This window comes from Toxotes jaculatrix, chromosome 5 (assembly GCF_017976425.1).
Source record: "Toxotes jaculatrix isolate fToxJac2 chromosome 5, fToxJac2.pri, whole genome shotgun sequence".
NCBI classification, from domain to species: Eukaryota; Metazoa; Chordata; class Actinopteri; family Toxotidae; genus Toxotes; species Toxotes jaculatrix.
This window is the reverse complement of record NC_054398.1, coordinates 9,026,981-9,028,826: the sequence shown is the minus strand read 5'-3', so window position 1 is coordinate 9,028,826 and position 1,846 is coordinate 9,026,981. Positions and strand designations below refer to the sequence as shown.

The 1,846-nt window shown below is 45.7% G+C and overlaps 1 protein-coding gene across 1 annotated transcript; it reads right to left on the bottom strand.

The window, feature by feature from the left end:
* Positions 1-354: 354 nt before the first annotated feature.
* On the bottom strand, positions 355-1,331 carry lrrc10 (leucine rich repeat containing 10). Its single transcript, XM_041037947.1, has one exon. The coding sequence runs from the start codon at positions 1,329-1,331 to the stop codon at positions 468-470; it is 864 nt and encodes a 287-aa protein (XP_040893881.1). The 3' UTR covers positions 355-467.
* Positions 1,332-1,846: the final 515 nt, after the last annotated feature.

Below are 1,846 nucleotides of genomic sequence, written 5' to 3'. Positions count from 1 at the left end.
ACATAGTCAGTTTAATGGATCAAGTATGAATGCCATTCTGTGTTGCTGTCCTGCAAACACACCAGTACTTGCAATTACTGTTTACAACCTGCAAAAACTGTGTAAAAGTCACCAGATAAATGTCTTGCACCATAAAATAAAATAATAGTTCAAAATGAATGGCAGCGTTCAATGTCACTGTGGTTGCAACTAATCATTTGAAGATATATACAGAGTTTTACAAATTCAAATAAGATACTGACATTTCATACATATGAGAGTCCCTTTCTACACAGGCCACATTTTAGGACTAGTTATTATTTGGTGTCTTATATTAAAGCTCATCTGACTGGCTTTACTATACAAGGACTGAAGACCATCAACCTGATGTACAACACACCACACCACTCCACTGTGAGTGTTCCACTTGAATGTCATCCTGTGCTGTCAGACCTCGCCACAGCTAAAGGTCATACTGTTCCTTGACCCTAAGCGTTGTGCTCCTCCTCAAGTTGTACTTCCGTGACCTCGGCTGTAGTCTCACCGGCTGCTTTTGACCCATCATCTTCCTGCTCCTCATCTGAGCTATCCGCCCAGCGTCCGACCCTTCTGACTCCGTCGCCTACCGCCGGGGCGTTAACACAGGGGTTGTGGTCATAAATGACAAGTTTCAACCCCTGCATGTGCGACAGGCCTGGGAAGTGGCGTATTTTGTTCCGATCCACATCAATGACAGCTAGAAAGTGCATTTCCAGCAACACTGGTGGGAACTCTGCCAGCTGGTTCCCAGCAAGCCAGATACTTCTTAGCTCTTCCAGCCGTCTAAGTTCTTTCGGTAAACTCCGTATCTGGTTATAACCGAGGTGCAGGGTCTTGAGATTAGGGAGCTCACAAACCACTTTAGGGAAAACAGTGAAGCAATTAGTCTCCAGCCACAGAGTACTAAGTTCCTTGAGATCTTTCAGTTCTTTGGGGAGGTGGTAAAGCCTGTTGTTACCCAAGTAAAGGATGCTGAGCTGGCGCAATCTGCAAACAGCTGCAGGGAGCTCCTCAAAGCAGTTAAAGTCAAGTGCCAGCAGCTGCAGCTTCCTCAGGCCTTGCAGCTCAGCAGGTAAAGTGCTGAGGTTGTTGTCACTCAGGTAGAGCTTCACCAGCTCATCAAAGACACAGATAGCAACAGGTAGTCGACGCAACTGCCTGCTGCTAAGGTCCAAGGTCCGATCAAGAGGCATCTCCTTCATGTCCCCCACTAAGAAACGCTGACAACGCTCTGAGGGAATGAAGGCGATGACACCTCGCATGGCGTTACCCATCTTCCTCACCGTCTCTGACACACCACTGGTCCTCCACATCAGTTTAACGCCAGACAAGGGTTGCACTCAAGCAGGCTGTTGGCGTCTTCTGTTGAATTTCATGGCGGCCCATTAGTGCTCCTAAGGGGACCCTGGAGTTATTGATTTCAATAATTTGCAAACACCAAAGCTAGTCTGTAACAATGTAACACATGTTTGTAAAACTGTATCTGCATACAAAGCTGCATGTAGCAGCAATTACATGATTATGATGCTGAATTACACCCTTTCGTGTGATAAAAGCCATGCAAGTGAGTTATTTACAAAGACAATAAGCAATCACAGTCATCAAATAGGAGACACAAAACATCATGGGCGTTAAGATGATCATCATAAGAATCGAAAACACCTACCCTCCAATGTTTTCCTGCTGATGTCCATGACTCTCAGCATCTCCTACAGAAACCCATTTGTTTATCCAACTTAATGAGCTGAAAACCTATTGTATTCCCTGGGCAGATATTCCCTAGTGTGCTCCTCTCACTATCTCTCGGTGGCTCTGAGCTTTGCCCTGA

Bases quoted from the DNA above. Each gene is read 5' to 3' on its own strand.
- lrrc10 (XM_041037947.1), bottom strand. From the start codon at position 1,331: ATGTGGAGGACCAGTGGTGTGTCAGAGACGGTGAGGAAGATGGGTAAC.